The sequence below is a fragment of the Halichoeres trimaculatus genome, unplaced genomic scaffold, assembly GCF_033239565.1.
Source record: "Halichoeres trimaculatus isolate MK-OKI-2021-1 unplaced genomic scaffold, fHalTri1.1 fHalTri1_scaffold_14, whole genome shotgun sequence".
NCBI classification, from domain to species: Eukaryota; Metazoa; Chordata; class Actinopteri; order Labriformes; family Labridae; genus Halichoeres; species Halichoeres trimaculatus.
In genome coordinates, this window is record NW_027437192.1 from 8,562,560 (window position 1) to 8,579,465 (window position 16,906).

Consider the following 16,906-nt stretch of genomic DNA (forward strand, 5'->3'; position numbering starts at 1 on the left):
ACTTACTTTACTCCATTGTGATGTGGTTTTCTTTGATATCTCCGACAACTTGTTTAAAAAAAAATAAAAAAAAATAAAAATATTTGGACATAAAATCAGTTGAAATTACATAAAGTATAAAATAAAGAGTCTCTGGGTGTATTGCAACAGAGAGAGTTTTAAATCAATTTTTGTGTGTATAATTTTGATGGAACGCAATTTCAATAACCAAGTCTTTAAATTCAAGAAAAAAAAATAGATAGATACCTTTTAAAGCTCTGCTAAAGATGAACAGATATCGCTCTGTCGAAGTGGATAATACTAATTAAGTATTAATTATTATTACGTTAAGATACGTGAAGTGGATAAATTGTAATTAACGGGTGTTTTACTTTGGAGGCCAAATTTTGGGATTTCCGGTTGTTGGCTTTAATGCGTCTTGCTAGCTTGACGACACCGATCCCAGTGAAAAACCGCATGCCGGACAACTGGCGTAAACCAACTGTTTCGCAACACAAGAGACTATTTAACTCCTCGAATACCAGATCACTTCATCGGTTAAGGACACAACGAAAATGCGACAAAACCTTTTTACTTCAACTACAACTCTGCTCCCATTGGATTTAATCGCAGAGAAAACGCATAAAATCAATTATTCCAGTCTTGAACCCCGTGAAAGGTGGATGGTTTGATCCATCAGATGATTTCAAGCAGCTGAAGTCACCCTGCTGACTGGAACAAGTTGGGTTGTCATAACAGTGAAAAACGGACTCCGTGCGTAATTACAGCTATCAAGCACGAGTGAATTAACTTGAGATACCATCATTAGATAGATATATTACTGGAGTACCAATCATAAGTTGACAAAAAACAGGCATTTTTAAAATCGGTTTTAATCAACAGTTAGATTAAAAAGAAAAATTAAGTGTAATATACAAGTACAATATGTGACCCATAACACATCTAATTCTCTTTCTAGTGCATATACAATGATAATATGTTATTCAGCTCATGGTATTGGACTTGACACAGTGGTTAACAATTGATATGACCTTCCTGTCTCTACTGGAGACAGAGGAGGGCAATCTTCAGGCAGGAAATCTGCTTCCAAGTCTTATCTGGTAACAAGAGAAGCAGTAAGTGGTTAGAAAAATAAATAAAACTAAGGAAATAAAACCCAAAAGTCTGTTAACTTAGCTTCTATTTAAAAAATAAACCTTGATACATGTGCATCATATCAAAAAGGTTGTGCATTTTTAATGTGACCTCTTCTCATTAATAAAGATTAAAGAAAGGAGCAGAAAAAGCTTGTGCAGGGTTGAGTTGGTGTGTCATCTATTTTTTAAGAAGGGGGTTTTATAAATAGTCTGACCAGTATCACACCCACTACCTTTTTGGTCATCTGGATGAAAGAAAAAAATCCCATAAATTATGGATTAAGTCGTCTGTTTTTATTACTTTCATGCATCTGCAGGATGCGAAGGATGGAGCAGAGTAAAAAAACATGTCATAAAATGTTATAAAATGTCCCTGACAACTCATTTAGAGATGAAAGGGTGGGCTGTAGGACAAGATGGTAGAGCTGTGCTTAATGCTAAATGTATATGTGAGATGAAATATGTATGAGCCATGCAGCTCAAAGAGACATTTAAGACGTTGCAGACCTAAGGAATCAAACATTCGCTGTTACTGGGGTCTTGATCTTTCCGACTCCTGCATCGTGGCTATAAAACTTAATTTTCACTTAAAACAGGGCAACAGATACTTAATTTTTTTTTTCTAACCTACATTATGCCCAAACAGATACAAGCTTAGCTTAAAAAAAATTAAAATGAAGCTACATTGAATCTATAGATGGCCTGTGCTGTGCTGCAAACACAGCTAATCAATGGATCAGCTGCACTGTTTCTCTCAGGGGAGGAGAAGCAGCTCTATCAGGGCTAATGGAGTCAGATCTGACCTATTCATGCCTGTGAGGGAGAGAACAGCTCTGTTGTTGAGTCTGGAGTCTGTTTAAAAAATGATTTGTTGCTGCAGTTATGGGAAATGCAATGCAGCTGCAGAGGAGAGGCAGGCAGCAGTCAGCCTCTTTCTGAACTGACACCGGACCAAGTACACACCACAGTGTTATTACACTATTTGCTGCTTTGTTTTTGTACTTACAGCACTTTTCTCATCAGATTTCTGCTAGATTAACCTCTAACAGACAAACAATGAGAACTAGATAGTTCTACAAATCTGTGCACAAACATTAAGCTGAGTAATATTTTGAATTTTTAGTTTGACATGAAAGAAAAGTATTTGGGGCATAGAGATGAAGATGATGTCAAAGCTCTAATAATGCAGTTCCTCCAGTGTCCACTTGAGGCAGGCTCAAGAAGTGCTAGGAACCTCATACACACCCATCCAGGACCGCTAATATTCATTCATTCATTACTTTTTATGAACCGCTTATCCTGTTCAGAGTCGCAGGTGGCTGGAGCCTATCCCAGCTGTGATTGAGCCAGACTGGTCACCAGTCAATCCCAGGGCTGACACAGAGACAGACAACCTTTCATGCACACTCCCACACCTACAGACAATTTAGAGTGACCCATTTATCTGATGAGCATGTTTTTGGACTGTGGGAGGAAGCTGGAGTACCCGGAGAACCAGTGACCTTCTTGCTGTGAGGCTGCAGCACTAACTGTTGCGCCAGGAGCTCTGATACAGACAGCCAAATGAATTTATTTACAGGCAAGTTCAAAACAAAAAAGTTTTGGTCCGATTAGCTAATTTCTCTATCTACACACTCAACAGGGGGTGAACTTCACTAGAAAACTACAAACTTTGTCCGAGAAGCATCAAAAAACTCAATAAACAGCAGCACAAACACTGCTCGGTCTGTTGTTGTTTTCATCCTCCGGCTTAACATGCTTATTTGACTGAAAACATTTTAGGCATGTGTGAATGAGGCTGTGACAGGACAGGGCTGTGACGTCACGTTTGCGACGTTAACGGCACTTTAACATGGCAACAGATGCAGTTAAATTAACCACACTCCTTTATTGTGGATATGTTTTCAGGTCTAATGCTAAGACGTGTTTACTTCCACAGCTATCCAAATTTGCTTTCCTTGAATAAAAGCAAATTATAAAGTGTACAAAGAATTTTAACAAAGACTTGATGAGCGACTACAAAGGAAGTGCCTTGGAGCAACTTCCGTGACCTCGGGGAACCATGAATGTTTAAAACATCCATGGTCTTGATATCTACAACAAAAGGCAAAACAAATATTAAGTTGGTTTTTAAATTTAGAAGATCCCCTGAGACAAAATAAGATATATGTTCTTGTGATCCTGAATTATTAAGCAATATTTCAAAGTGATTAATAAGTTGTTTCATTTTGTCAGCAGACTGGCCAACCAATTACCAAAACCACCTTTAAATCTACACCACTGACATGGATTTAGACTTAATACAGTGAGTTAAACAAGTGTTTCTCATCATGTTTAATTCATTTCGAGCTCTGATTCCTAACACGGCATGTGTGAATAAGGCTACAGCAGAAACTAATTATGCCTGCAGTTCACTGATGTACTGCCAAATGCAGAAACCATCTCTCTGCCAGGGTAAATAAGTTTAACTGGATCCCTTCTGACTGTGTTGTTATAATTCAGAGCCAAATGAAACCTCATATATCTGGTTAGAACAACTCATTTTTTAAAGTAAGAACCAAAGAGCTTTAAGTAACATTTAACCCAACAGGTATCCCTGAACTGTTCTTACACACGAGAGCTTCTCAGACTTTCTGTGACTTAATGCGTGTCCGTACTCGCCTACACCTGACTAAGAAACTGGGAGGTACAGCGAGCCGCCCATAAACCCACAGAGGCATGCAGTTAATTGCCCCTCCTACACACTCCTCTACAAAAAGACTCCAACCCGAGACGCCTGCAGTTACACTTAAATCCTTGGTCTGGACCCTCCCCAGAGCACATTTCTGTCCGCAAAAAGGAGTTATAAAACACTCTTTTCATTGTAAAACCCTGGAGTGCACAAAGGTTTGGTTTTTATAAGGCGAGCACACATATTTGGAGAGCACACTGCTGAAGTCAGAGTCTGAATATAACCACAGCTGCTGCAGTGTGGGAGTGCAGCATGTCTGCAGTTGGTGAGGCTATCGAGACGAGAGCTGGGGAAATATTTCCAACTGATTTCCTTCTGAGCAGATGACACTGTGGCCCAAACCGGATCACATCCTTTGTCCATGTGGAAAAAAGGATGAGATATAAATAACAGCTCTTTGGAAGTGTGTTGGCGTTTTATTCTGTCCCAACCAGAGAGCAGATCTCTCCCCATGGCATTTGTTTCAACGTTAACAGCTGCATCATCTGGTGACCATGAAATGCCACGTTGATGTTTCAAAATCAGCTTAAACAGAGTAAGAACTCCTCTTCGAGAAAACATTTACTTTGGAAAAAAAGATACTTGTTGAGTTTAGTCAGAGGTAGATGGAAAAGTGGATGACATACTCTTATCTGCATCAAAGATTCGAGACTACACTGAGCAGGTTTTCAGCTCAGCTGAGCGTGAAAGATGGAAATAAGGAGAAGCAGTGCATGGATGTCTACTGTTACCAAAACTCCTGTCACTTGTCTTTGCATTATGCTAAGCCTAACTAGCAGGTACTGTCTGTAACCTTATATTAAGGCCACAGTGGGACAGTGAAAACTCAAGATAACCCTAAATTGATAGAATTATTTCGCGTTATTTATTTTTGTTTTCGGTCTCTTTTTAGCCTCTAAAATTTCTCCGGATGAAAGTTTCACCCGATGGTTCTGTATAGTGGTTTTTCAGACCTTTTTCTGTAACATTAGCTGCCTGTTGGACTTCAGAAACAGCCATTAGGGCCTGTGTCCACTGACAGCATCTCTTTTTCTTTTACATTGTGATATTTTTTACTCCTTTCAGTTTCAGAGCACTTCCAGTTCTTGGATGAGAAAAGCTTTCCTGTGGTACTTCTACTTCCCTGATGACTATTAGATCTGTTGAATTCTAAAATTTTCAGTTTGCTTCACATTTACTTTTGTTCAAAATAGTCCTGCAGTGTTAGCGTAAGCAACAGCACTGGAGCTGAAACTTGGGCTCTTGATAAACAAGAGTGGTTAGTTGCTTCTTTGTATAGACCTCCGACATTGTTATTGCCAAAGTTGACATCAGAAGTCTTGGTTCTTCTTGAATCTGATTGGCCGGTTAGGTGGAAGTGATGATGAGGAACGTAGCGGTGTTCTTAACATTTGAATATTTTCAACTGAGATGGCCAAAAAATTACTAAAGCTGGATGATTTAGCACAGAGGATGCTCTAACTGTGTTAGATTGGAATAAAAAGCAGATCACAAAAAGATGCTGTTGGTGTGCATAGGCCTTCAGAATGAAGTAACAGAAAAACAGAACAGCAAAGTTGATCAACAAAAGAGTGACAAAAAAATCTCTGTAAATCTCCTTAAAGGCAAAAAGAGCCACAATTTTGATGACAATATGTCGAGTTTGACAACCACTGACCCCTTTTACATCATCAGTTGGTTTATGATTATGATGAAAATATTGATTTTTATCACTAAAAATAGGTGATCATTCCTCATGTGTAATAAGTTAACCCTAACACAACTTTCTTACAGACTTTGGGTTCCAGTAACGTGTTGCAGAAACTTTTCCATCCCACATCTGACAGAGGCGTGACTGTTGTGTCCATTTGTTCCCCCGTGTTGAGCACCATCCCTGCCTCATGCCCCGGTTGGTCACATTGCTCACATACAGAGTCACACTCCACCCCTCTGCCTGCCCTGCAGCAGTTGGCACAGTGGTGTCATCTCAAGCTCTCAGCTGTTACTGTGGACCAGCAGCTGTTAGCGACTGCAGCAACACTTTGTGCTTTATCATCCACAGATAACAGCGTAGGGAAACTCAAGTGGGGGTGACATGAATGGCTATAAATGCTTATATGAATAAACACTAATTATGGATCATTTTGGGGAATACTGCAGCCTTAAACCTTGTTTGTTTACATGTGGATGGAAACACAAACTAAACACACGCCAACATTTGATCTTTATCCCTTCATACCTGTATTGAAGCATTTTAACAGAGCACAGCATGTGTGTGAAGCAGGTACATATCTGCTGTGTGGTTTTCCTCTTCAGACTCATACAGGAATCCAGACGTTAGGGTCTCTATAGATGAAGGACTGCTTTGACAAAATCTGAGGATTATAGAAACCTTGAAAAAGAAAGAGGAAGTTCAATTTAATATTTTTATCTTTAAATCATACAGTATGTGTAGATGAAAGACTCATAATAAGGACTTCATATACAATTTGTTCACCCTGTCAACAGCAGGATGGGGAACTAATCTGCTTTTCCTAGATAGCTGGAAAAGATCAGATAAACACGACCTGAAGTAATTACACTAAAAAGCGTATTGACTGCTTCATGGGCTAAAATTTTACTGTACAAAATGACAGGGACAGGAGCTATGGACCATTTGAATGGGGGATTTACACTTCTCCTCTGCTGCTGCTGCTGCTAAGAAACAGATCTGCATGCTTTGTGAGCAGGAGTCAGGGACATTCCCTGTTTGAATGTTTCACAGTTTGTGAAGGTGGGGAATTCACTTACTCAGCCTCAAGCCCCAAAAAAGCGCCTTGCTGTGATGCTTTTGTAAATCAACCACCAAATCAACCTTACTTTTTGGCTTGAATGACATCTGAATTACTCATTCTCTTATGTGGGAAACAGTGAAGGAGTTGATGGAATCAAGATTTATTTCAGTATTACACATTTAGGATTTTGGTTGGCCAAGAAAAATCCAGACTGGTTACAGCTGAGCCTGACTAGGTATAAAAGAACACTGACACTTGGATAAACAGTAAGGAAACTCTCTGCAGATTCCAGGAGTTACTTTATGATGAAACACTGTCATTAAATTTTCATGTGAACCTACTTTTCCTCTCGCTGCTTCATTTACATATGCTTAAGTCAGCATCATCCTGCATTTGCCTCACTGAATCCAAGCACCCACTGTGGTAAAAATGCAAATTTATTGCAAAAGTATTTTAATCCTGGTTTATTCACGTTAGGATGTACAAATCTTGGATAACTAAAAAACTCAAACAGCAGTGTACATTTGTAATATGAAGAACACCAAATCACAGAAGTCCATAACTCAAACTGTTCTGCAGAAGTTACTCATTGAGTTTCACGTCGCGTCACCTGAATTTTTCTGGTTTAAATAAGACAAATGTCCCTATCAAATTAACCCCATTAAAAAAGAGCATAGATGTGTTGTCTGGCATTACCTGGCCCTGGGTTTGTATTGGCCTTGAAGTTTTGAAAGGTTCTTTCAGTCTTGGATGCAAACGCAGCCGTGGGCACAGGATGCTTTGACAAGTCTCTATGATCATCTATGTCATAGTGGCCTGGGCCAGGAAAAGGAGGGTCCTTTGGGAGGATCAGGGGAGGACATGCTATGGTCCCATAACTTCAAAAACAGTAGAAGCAATCTTCATATTAAATTTGGAATAAACAAAAGCAGGTATAAATGTAGTGTGTGTTTGCTCACCGCAGGATTGTCCTCTTCACTGGTGCAGGAGGCTGATAGGGGCTGTAGGCTCCTGGGCCAGGTCCACCCTTTTTTACCGGAGCCGGTATCCGCTTGGTTTTGGATCTGAAGGGGGATGAGACTGCCTTGGGGGAGTTGTGGATTTCACTGGTGTTCACTTTATAGTGACCTTTCACAAATGAATGAAGTGGGATTGAAACTATGAAAAGAAAGACTGAGCACAAAACTTGGTAGAATGATATAAAACTAGTCTAAAAAAATGAAAAACGTAGAGAAATCAAGGTAAGTTACATGGTGATGGTCCATCTACGTTTGGGTAAAAAGTGTCTCGAGTGGTTTTTGATAGGAAGGTCGATGTACCGTCGAGTGAGGAAAAGTTCTCTCTTCTACAATATCTGATCTGTCATTTCAAGAGAAAAACAAAATTCTACACGTTTCAGACACAAAACAGTTTCAGAATAAATAAATAAAAGTATTCTCCACAATAACATACGTCATATTGATTTGGGGCTGGAGTTGGGTGCTTGGGACCATCCACCTTCAAAACCAAAGGTGGCCTGAACACTCTGGATACTCCTTTGTTAAAGTCACATTTGTTTATGAAGGAGCTCTGGAGGTTGTATGCATTGGGTCCGGGGATGTCTTTCTTGGGGTAACTGGAAGGCCTGAGAGTCTGAAGGAGAGGATTACATAGAAATCCTTTCATCTGCAGAATCTAACCTCAACTAACTACATAACCACAAAGGGGTTCAAATTATAAATTGAAATCAGTTGTTCAGAGTCTTCTGATCTATTCCCTTGAAACCTGGAATCAGTACAGTGACTGACTCTGTGGCCTGACCTTAGGCATGACAAAGCCTGTGGTGCCTTTCTGTGAAAATGACGGACTTTGGATTTCAGCACTGGGGACACAGGCATAGCTGGCTGGTCCTGGGTTCTCACTCTGTAACACAGGCACATATCATGTTAAAGTTAAGTGTTTTAAACAGAATGTTTACATTTAAGATTTTTCAGACTTCCTACCAGCGATGCCTGTAAAGGAAACCTCTGAGCTTGAGACAGAAAACCCTTCTTTTCCTGATGTGTTTTAACCGCTCGTTGGTGTTTTGTTGGAAATGAAGATAAAAATGCTTCAAAACCTGCTTCAAGAGCGAGACACACAAATATGTCATACATTTTTTTTAAGTTAAGATGACAATTCAGTGGCTTGACTCACTTCCAGTAACTCCTCGATCCATGCTTTCCATGATTTGTTACAAATCAGCTGGAAGTTACCGCTGAAGTTTTTGGATCTGAAGTCTCACCAGTCCTGCAGATGTTGCTATGGTGAGGCACAAACTGCGTGAGTCAAGCTTGTGTGCGGTTGCGATCGTTTAGCGCCATCTACTGGTATCATTCCAGCATATCAAGCGTTTTATACCCACCCGCCTGTTTTGTTTCCAGATAGCTCAATCCATCATGGCGATGCATGCGAAGGCGACTCCGCCACAGATCCCGGACACCCGCCGGGAGCTCGCTGAACTGGTGAAGAGGAAACAGGAACTTGCTGTAAGAGCACGTTACTGCAGTTCGAAATATTACAAAGTTAAGAATTACAGTTAGCTGTAATAGGAGCTAAAACGTTTGGTACTCAATGTCTCGCCGAGTGCTAAGCTAATGCTACAAAATGCTAACAGTGGCTATCCCTCTGTTTGCTTCTGCGCAGTTCAATGCTACGAGCTTCTGCTAGCAGGCTAGTAGCTAGTCAGCTAGCATTGGGACAATAGTGTAGAGACAGAGACGTTCTCAGTTGTTGTCTGATTATATTACGTTGGCTTATCTAGAAAATTCAAATGAAAAACACATTTTTAAATCACAACATTTTTTGTAATTTAGGCTTTTTGTTTGTTGTCGGCCACCGCCACGCCGAATATATTAGCAGGCATGGCTATAATTGTGCCGCCGCCCGGTTTGGCTGAGTTCTCGCGATATTTCAACTGAAAGGCATTTTTTTAAGCTTTAGACGTGAGTACAATTACACAGCAAACTCAAACTCATCTATATTAAATTTGAGCTTTTAATATATTAAAATACATAGAGAAAACTGTTATATTGGAGTGGAGTCCATTAAAAATACTCTAAATAAAAACTGTTTAATAAAAATTCTTATAAATACCATAGTATCCGTGAAATGAAAGGATAAACCAAAAGGAGTACAATATTTGAATGAAAGTTAGTTAAAAAAAAAAACTGAATTGATTTAAAATAAAATAAAAGATTTTTGTGCTCAATCACAGGAGACACTGGTGAACTTAGAACGACAAATATATGCATTTGAAGGCAGCTACCTAGAAGACACCCAGATGTATGGCAATATCATCAGGGGATGGGACAGATACCTCACCAACCAAAAGTAAGTGCTGGATTCATACAGCAGGAATTGAGTATCATTCTACCCATTGATAAACTATTGACCATATCTTAAAATTGTTTCCAACAGGAACTCCAACAGCAAAACTGATAGAAGGAATAGGAAATTCAAGGAAGCAGAGCGTTTATTCAGCAAGTCATCTGTCACATCTGTCGCAGTAAGCCAGTCTCCATCCAAACAATAATATCAGTTGCACCATAAGAATCACTTATTAACTGAGCTCTCTGTTTTGATCACAGGCGGTTTGTGCACTCGGTGGGATACCGGATCACATGAATGAAAAACGTAAGTTATTGTTTCAACTTTCTCAAGCCAACCAAAGCTGCTTGCTTCATTTCCTGTTGTTGTTTTCTGGTATTAAGATTGCTCCTGTGTGTCTTGGTCCTGTTAGGTGAGGCAGGCAGCGGCACAGAAAGCGACACCTCTCCAGATCTACAGAACCAAGAAAACGAGCCCAGTCAAGAGGACACAGAAGATGTGGACTCGACGCTGCAGGACCTAAAGCCCCAGAAGGCTGCCTCCTCTTCCTCCTCAGGCAGTCATCACGGAAGCCACAAGAAGAGGAAGAACAAAAACAGACACAGGTACACAATCCAAAAACGTGATGCGCTGTGTCATTGTGCTACATGTTACATACACACCACTTCAAAATTCTTAGACCAGTTGAAAGATTGCACAAATTTACATTTTGTACTGTTAGAGCTTAAGGATGTTTTAAGTAGAGCTTCAAAATGCAGAGAGAAGAAATGTGAGGAAGACAAAAACTGAGTAAACAGTTTATTGGAAATGATTGAACTGAAATAGGCTGTTCATCACCTAATCTAAAGTTTGAGACCAGTCTCTAGAAGCCAAATTCTGCACAAAATCCTGGATTCAGAGTCATTTTCAGGTACAGACCTGATCAAAATCTTGAGACCAGTTGAAAAATTGCTACAATATGCATTTTGCACATTTCGACCATAATGAGGTTTTATGTAGAGCTACAATATGCAATTGCGAGAAGGGGGAGTGTGACAAAAAACAAATTTGCAAAAGGTAAATTCTAGCAATTTTTCAACTGGTCTTAAGATTTTGATCAGGTCTGTGTTCACACTGTCATGACCTCTTGATGGTAGAGGCAGAAAAACTTTCTCTCTTTGAACGTGGTTGGATTGTCAAGCTGAGGTTTGACACAGTAAGATAATCATTTTGAATTTCTACAAAGATCCTGATGACACAAAAAAGTCAAGTGTTGGATCCCAAACAATTTCTCCAGCACTGAGCCAGACAGCTGTGAACTTTGGGAAAACACTGTTTTTGCATTTTGAAACCCTTCTTGGAACCTTTTCAAGATTCAACAGTGCAAAATGTAAATTTGTGCAATTTTCCATCTGGACTTAATAGTTTGTTCAGGTGTGTGCTACACATTTGCTGGACAGGTTTAGAAAAGAGACACGTCAAACTAATTTTTTTCCACATGGGGGCGCCAAAAACTAGCTGACCGCTCCTCACAGAAGTTGAAAAAAACTGATTACACATTAAAAAAATAATAATTGTGTTGTAATGGGTGAAAAAATGTTTTGAAATAGTTATTTACACTTCTTTACACAAAAAGGTGATTATCATTTACTCAGAGGTGTTAATATGTTTTGTCCCCATACATTTCATGTCAACCTGTTTTTTTTCTGAAGTCTGAAGCTAACCACACATTAACACAGCAGGTGCTCCAACTTGCTAACAGTGTCAGAGTGGTTCCTTCACTCTGTAAAGTCTGGACTGCAGTATTATGTAGACGTAGGGCTTTAGACCCAGGTTGGTGAACTAACAGCTGCTGCTTTCTTCCTCCCCCCTAATGCTGACCCCCTCCCTCCCTCAGTCCTTCTGCCATGTTTGATTATGACTTTGAGTAAGTCTGGATTTTACTTCCTGCTCCTGCTGTGTGTGCATCCTGCCTGCTTGTAAACCCCATCCTCAACTTTTCTGCCTTTCCTCCTGCTCTCAGCCTGCTGAACTAGAGTTTCAGTTAAAGCCTGCTAGTTTTTCAGTCGTGCTGCATGTCCAACTCTGAAACCTCTACATGTGAATGCACATCACTAGCCCGCATTCTCAACACCGTTAGATGCTCTTGCTTGCTGCCGGGGTTTTTTCCACATCTTTCTGACCCCAGCTTCCTTTCGAGTGTGCTTCCCTGATTCCAGCATTGAAATAAAACATTGCCAGTTTCCTCTGGTGCTGGGCCTGCTGCAAATCTGTACAAAAACAAGAACAAATACATGTTCATTTAGCGTTCTTGTTGTGGGCTTGTTTTTTAGGCTTTTTCATGACACAGTAGTGGTTTGGCTTTCATCATTATGCCCATCAAAACCAGGTTATGACCTGTCCCTGTCTAATTTAACACTGTTTTGGTTTGGTTGCAGATTTGACATGAAGGTGAACAAGAAACCCAGAGCTGTAAGTTGAATTTTCATTTGTTTTGGTTTTGTTTTGTTTGCCTTCATTTGTTTATTTAAAAATCTTCTTGGAAAGTAAATAGATAAGAACAACAAGATAATTTTTCTGTCACTGAATTGATTCACTCATTAAACAATTCTTCTAACCTCATCACCCTCTGCCTTTCTGCAGGATTACTCAACCTAACAACGATGACTTGAGGACCTGAACACACAAGGATACGTGTAGAGAAACACGAGATATCTGGACTTTGTGAACTTTTTATGTTTTTGTTGGGTTTTTCTCCCTCCGTTTTCATTTTTCAGCCTGTACTATGTGTATTGCTCGAAACATTCCCCTCACCACCTACTTTTGGTCATGGTTAACATTTTTTTTGATCGACTACCGTGAAGTAGAAACATGGTGTTGCATGTTACTCGAGGCCTGATGAGGCCCTGCTCCAGTAACACACCATCTTGTATAGTGTTAAAAAAGATTGTATTTATTATGTAGTTGATTTCCATGTCTCCCATTGTAAGAACGTCATGTTTTTTGTTAAGCGTCACACGGTCGTTTGCCCCTAAATACCCTGGTGTTCTTTTATTACATGGATTGTTTTTCAAGAAAATAAAAAAATACCAGTAAATCAATGATGTTTTGGTTACTTATTTAAAGATCCAGGATAAAAGGAGAGCTTTAAACCACCTATCACAGCCTTAAAGACATTGTTTAATGCTGTGAATTTGAAGTCTTGTGAAACTCTAAAATGGACCATATGTTGGCTGGATTCCCACACGCTTGGTTCATTAAAAAAATATATATGATATGGAATAGCCTACAGTCCAGATAGCAGTGTTTACTTTACTTATATGGAGAAAAGCCAGTGCATTCTCTCCCCGAACAGCACTTAGTTTGTTTTATGACAATAGTTACTTGAGTAAACAGGCCTCTTAAAGCACAGGCTTCTGACAGATCTGCACTGTTTCCTCAGCCCTATCTGGCTTGTCTCAGTCATAAACTTTGGTATTTTGTGCTTTTATAACAAGTTGATTATTAATACGCTTTGAACGTTGTTTCCAAAGTTGTTTTAGCTCACTAATGCTATGAAGCTCCATCTCTTTTCTGTTGCAATTTCCAAATTATTCAAGAGGTGGCGCTAAAAGATATGGTAACGCAAATCTTAAAAGGTGTGACAAGCTTCTCTTTAAACTTAATCTTCTTGATTTAATTGTGTATTTGCTCCTTGTGATTATTTTTCACTGAATATTTGGGTTCATTACCTGTAATATGAAAACATGTTGATGTACTGGTACATGACACTTGATTTAAAAGTAAAAAACAACACAAATCTGCCTGCAATCAAAAAACTAAAACAGCAGTATTGAAATCAAATACACTTGCAAGGTAAAACATTTGTACTTTAAAGAACTTTTATAGTTATACATATACAAAACTATGAGTGTCTGATATTACTCACAGATCTATGGTGGCCCTGAAGTGCAAAACACAACAAAATTATTATATTTTTTTGATTTTTTGTTGTTGTGCTTTGTGCTTTAGGTCCACTGTATAGGTGTTTAAAGAGAAGAACAACCAAAAACAAATTTATATTTAAACAATTTGTGAATTTTTTTTATTTATTTTTTTTTGTTTGGGAAAAATTCTTGTCAGTGTTTCTTATTTCAAAATTTCAAAGTAACCAGCTGTACTCACAACTGTATGAGAAAAGCAATGTAAAGAAAAATGAAAATATGATAACAAGGAAATGATAATAGCCAATATTTGTCTTTTAAACGTATTGCAATATATAAGTTATACATTAGCATGAAGCAGCTAGCCTTCTTTTCTCTGAAGGTGACAGCTACAAAAATAGTCAACCTAAGAACTTTCTTCCGCAAAGCAACAATAGACAAGGTGTTACAAAACTCAGTTTACCATATAATTTTGATAACTTGCGCTTGTTTACGTTTGAAAAGGAAACAAAATCCTCATTGTACTGCATTCTCCTGCTCCAGTTTCGTAAATGGCCACCCAAGCTAACAAGTCCCTTCTTTCGATTTCTATAAAGACACCTAAAAAAATGGTGCCTTTTCTTTCAAATAGCTTGCAACAAGAGAATAAAGAGCCAAATGTCCCACAGTGTTAAATTTCAGTGAAGAGTGTCTCTTGTATTTGGGTTAAATAAAACACACAAAGCTCCTAAAGAGTGAAAAATTCGGGAGTACTCTTGCAGCAACTAGCATATTAGTCACAACTGGTCTGAGACACCACCACAGGGGGGAAGGAGACAGACGTCCTGAGGATCCAGAACTGCTGACAAACACGGATGATGGAGAGAGTGACTGGAAAAAAGTCCATCCCAGGAATGCAGTCCTTGGTTTCATGCTGCTCCACCACTGCATCCATCTCAGAGACATATTTTATCAAGCAGGAATGTTTTTTACTGCTGTTTCTCCAGCAAGTGGTTAGCTGGAGAAGTTGGTGACTGTTTTGGTCCACCACTTCACTTCTGCTGAAATATTTTGATGTGACAGGCACACTGCAATCAGATTTTTGATGTGAATTATGGCCTCCAGTAGATTAATTGTTATGACTTTGGCAATATGGTACTCAGTATGGTTAGCTGGTGGAGCTTGACTGTTGTCCCAAAGAAATGTGGCAAGAAATATTCTTAGTCGCACAAGTCTGAATTATAAAAAATCATAACTCAGGATGTAGCTTTTTCAATCATCACCAGGCAAAAAACTTAACATATGAACAAATACCTAAAAATGATCGAGTTTTAACATGCCATGGTAAGGTTTAAACATTCAATGCTACTAGCATCTGTTAGCCTAGCCTGAGTGAACATTGAACAAGACCTACATTTCTACAAACTACGTGACGATGTTAGCTTAATATCCCAACTGTCAGAGGACACTGTACCATAGAAATGAAAAGTAACATTAAATTAACTCTGAGGATAAATTATCAAATCTTAGGATATTTTGTCATTTAGCAGTCCATACACTGATCACAATACTGTAACACTGAAAATATTATATTATATTAAACCAAGATGTCCCTATGTTCGCTAGACATAAACTTGTATTATTATAAGGTGGCCCTGAAGTGCAAAACATGACATTAAGGAAAAAATAAAATACAATTCAAAAACAAAAAAAAAAGATAAATAAATAAATAACATAACAAAAAGTAGAATGATAATAACAAAAAAAATAAAACCAACAAGAGAAATGGTGTGGTGAAAATAAATGGAAAAAACAGAAAAGGAATGTAACTGCTCTTACGGGGATGGTAACTGGCTAGACGAATGTAACTGTTTGTTTTTAGCTCAAGGGAGCTTTCTGTTTTGTTTTTTTTTTTTGTTTGTTTGTTTTTTGTGTGTGTGTGTGTTGTGTTTGCATGTTCTCTTTTGTGTTTGCTGTTTCCTGTTTTCTTTTTTTGTGTTGTCTTTTTTGTTTATGCGTCATCTTCTTTGTTGCATTCCCATTTTTTAATTTTTTTAATTTATTTATTTGTTTATTTTATTATTTCATTTCATTTATTTATTTGTTTGTTTATCTATTTATTTATTTATTTATTTATTTTTCGGGGGGGGGGGGGGGGTAGTTATTGTTGTTATGCTGTCTTTTGTTTTGTTTTTTTTTTCAATTTTTTTGTGGGGGTCGTGTTTTGCACTTCAGGGCCACCATACTGTTGCTCATGTACTTCCATTCTAACTTTAGCCTTTTTTCTTTGCAGGTTGAGGCCTCAAAATCTTGCTGCATGGCTTTAAATTGTTCTTATTACTTCATGTATATTTCTGCTTTCTGTACCGGTTTTCCGACAAACAGATATATTTTTGAAAAGCTGTCGTAAATGCTTTCTTCCTTACTTCACAAGCAGGTTTCACTAGCCCCTCTTGCATCTTTACTTGGGTTGCTGATTCATGGTTTAATGACAGTGCGCTGAGCGTTTACACAGGTTTGGAGACATACTGCACATTTTTCTCTCAGCGGTGTATCATTTCCTCATCTCCTCCCATGTCTACTTCAGCCATCCAGCACAGGTACTGCACAGGCTGTGTGAATGAGACCAGCTATACATGTCAGCCCATGACTCACTCACAAGTCACATTCAGACCACTCAACATCACCGGCTACGTAATGCGATCCGGCTGGAAACTCACACAGTCGCACCAGAATACATTCCACACATTTAACTTCGGGGTGTGTGAGTAATGAGGCATGAATGTTCAATGTGTGTTTCACCTCTTAACACCAAATCTTTGTTTCATTTCCTGTCACTTTGGGAATTTATCTGGAAAGACTTGACCAAGGCAGAGCTTTGACTGAGCTGTTGATGAGCCAAATAGGATTCCTGAAGCTAAACGTCAATGACTCCGCCGTATGTCCTTTGAGCTTTTGTTGTCCAGATTACCAATTTCTAACAAACAAGTGCAGCAGAATTTGAGTTCAGTGCTTTAGGGGGATTTGGTTTGTTGCCAGATGGTCTTCTCTTCACAT

The 16,906-nt window shown here is 38.8% G+C and overlaps 2 protein-coding genes across 3 annotated transcripts; one reads left to right on the forward strand and one right to left on the reverse strand.

Annotated features, from left to right (window-relative positions):
• Positions 1-1,232: 1,232 nt before the first annotated feature.
• On the reverse strand, positions 1,233-8,876 carry stpg1 (sperm-tail PG-rich repeat containing 1). The gene is made up of 7 exons (XM_074687482.1): positions 8,603-8,876; positions 8,421-8,522; positions 8,073-8,252; positions 7,871-7,979; positions 7,580-7,748; positions 7,317-7,498; positions 1,233-6,238 (listed from the first exon to the last, which is right to left on the reverse strand). The coding sequence occupies exons 1-7, from the start codon at positions 8,753-8,755 to the stop codon at positions 6,165-6,167; spliced, it is 969 nt and encodes a 322-aa protein (XP_074543583.1). The 5' UTR covers positions 8,756-8,876; the 3' UTR covers positions 1,233-6,164.
• Positions 8,877-9,012: 136 nt separating this feature from the next.
• meaf6 (MYST/Esa1-associated factor 6) lies at positions 9,013-12,916 on the forward strand. Of its 2 annotated transcripts, XM_074687483.1 has the most exons (8): positions 9,013-9,127; positions 9,856-9,971; positions 10,059-10,146; positions 10,229-10,274; positions 10,381-10,573; positions 11,845-11,874; positions 12,386-12,419; positions 12,591-12,916. In XM_074687483.1, the coding sequence occupies exons 1-8, from the start codon at positions 9,038-9,040 to the stop codon at positions 12,603-12,605; spliced, it is 612 nt and encodes a 203-aa protein (XP_074543584.1). In that variant the 5' UTR covers positions 9,013-9,037; the 3' UTR covers positions 12,606-12,916. The 2 variants fall into 2 exon arrangements, with proteins under 2 accessions (XP_074543584.1, XP_074543585.1); XM_074687484.1 differs by lacking the exon at positions 11,845-11,874.
• The last annotated feature ends 3,990 nt before the right edge of the window (positions 12,917-16,906 follow it).